We start from the raw sequence: 1,959 nt of genomic DNA on the forward strand, positions 1-1,959 counted from the left end.
GAAAAAGATTGATGGATTAATAGTTAGAAGCAAAAATATGATATTGTCTTTTTTTAAATATCACCCGCTATTTATATATTAATATATGATAAAATTATATTCTGAACATTAAAAATGATAAAATTGTGATATAATCTTTATAAAAATAATAATAAAATATTACATTTAAATACTTGGGGCTGTTTTTCCTAGTTCTACCCATCAAAACCATTCACACATAACGTACAAGAAGGAATAGAAAGGGGAAAAAGATTAAAACTTGTTATATTCCTTTTTCAAGTACATGCATAGCAAGAAATGATGAAGAAAGTAGAGAAAGGGGAAAATAGGAGAGATTGATTGAAAGAGATTAAAACTAGAATTCTACCTAAATTCTAAATTTGGTTCATGGGATGTCAATCCAATTTTTCGACAGAACCACCAGATATATATAACTCGTAATCACATTTAAAACAGCTGTTAAAGGCAAAAAAAGAGGACAAGAATCTGTTAATAGGGAAAAAGAACTATACGCTATTAGTGGTAGCAGCAGCAACTGCGGTGGCACTACCAACATTTGCCCCAGTTTTAGCACCAACACTATCATCTCCACCACAAATGCCGCCGCGACCCCCACCGCCATCAACTGGTTGAGTGGAAGTCCTGGACACATTGACCCCGACAGCCGTAGTTGTGACGGTGGGCCTTTTTCGCTTCTTCTTCTCATAAGGAATCCCTCTAGCTTTAGCCTGCCCTTCTCTCACTTCCCTCAAATAAATCCTCACGGCTCTTGCGCCAAAAGGGTTGGATTCTGGACGTCCACCGTTTTCTTCATAAGCAGCTCTGAGCCGTCCGATCAGCGCGTCGAGGCTACCCCACGCTTGCTTCAGTGGGCAAGCGCAGGGAGCAGGTGGGTTTACATGTCCGAAATAAGGACAATCGGTTATGTGAACCTTAGTCTTGCCGAACTGGTCAAGGTATTTCAAGAACTCAATTACGTGGGTGCCACTGCAACGAGCTAGTGTTAATGGGGGTTTATGGTTGGTCAAGTACTGCAAGAAAGTGTTCCAGTCTCGACGCTTTTGTGACTCGTACCTACTCGGTGGAGCTGGGGAAGGAGACGACTCACTACCACCTCCTCCTTGTTGTGAAGCCGCGGACAGCAGGGCTGAAGCTGTTGCTGGTATAGCCTCTTTGATGCTATTGTCACTCCCTGCGGAGGCAGAATCCATTGACTTCGAAACAAAATGGAAAAAAAAAAGAAAGAAAAAAAAAACTGTAGGGGTTTTGGTGATGAACTGTTGATGGGTTGTGATGAATTTTTCCCACCTGGGATTTTGTTTTTATCTGAAATCCAAGTGTTGGGAGAGATTACAAAATCCAAGCTATTTATCAACCACTCACAATTCACAAACCCTTATTAGCTGCTTTTGTTTGATTAGGTCAGTCAAATAAGACTATGATAATTGAGGGTGTTTAGGGTTCATTGAAAGAAGTAGTGCTCCATGGGATCCTTTCACGGGAAAGATTTGCTTGTGTTTATTATTTTTCTTCTTTATTCGTGAGGGATAAGATGATTTAATTTTCAATGAAAGAAAAGAAAATTCAAATGAAAAAGATGGGCGCAGAGAGAGAAAGATAAAAAGAAAAACAAGTAAGTAGGGTGGATGTTGGATGATGAATATGATGGGACGATCAATTACATTTCTCACTTCCTACTATTTTATAAACATCACAAGTATTGAAAAATAAATGTAACGAATTTTTTATAAGATCACATGGTGGCCCCACTGGGAATGGACATGACATGGCTCGTATTCATCCCCCCCTCCCCAGCGGCCCTTGTATTCTCCCCCTTCTTTCTATTCACCACTCGCCAATCACTTTCCTGCTTACTTTCATCCTATCCTTCTCCCCTAAATGTCAAAACGTAAGGGGAGCGTGTTCAGCACGTTGGACAGTATGAGAATGCGGGATGGA

The 1,959-nt window shown here is 40.3% G+C and overlaps 1 protein-coding gene across 1 annotated transcript; it reads right to left on the bottom strand.

The window, feature by feature from the left end:
* Positions 1 to 235: 235 nt before the first annotated feature.
* Positions 236 to 1,702, bottom strand: LOC108463093 (protein LIGHT-DEPENDENT SHORT HYPOCOTYLS 6-like). The gene has a single exon (XM_017763036.2). It carries the CDS (start codon positions 1,209 to 1,211, stop codon positions 507 to 509), a length of 705 nt encoding a protein of 234 aa, XP_017618525.1. The 5' UTR covers positions 1,212 to 1,702; the 3' UTR covers positions 236 to 506.
* Between the last annotated feature and the right edge of the window lie 257 nt (positions 1,703 to 1,959).

The sequence above is a fragment of the Gossypium arboreum genome, chromosome 8, assembly GCF_025698485.1.
Source record: "Gossypium arboreum isolate Shixiya-1 chromosome 8, ASM2569848v2, whole genome shotgun sequence".
NCBI lineage: Eukaryota > Viridiplantae > Streptophyta > Magnoliopsida > Malvales > Malvaceae > Gossypium > Gossypium arboreum.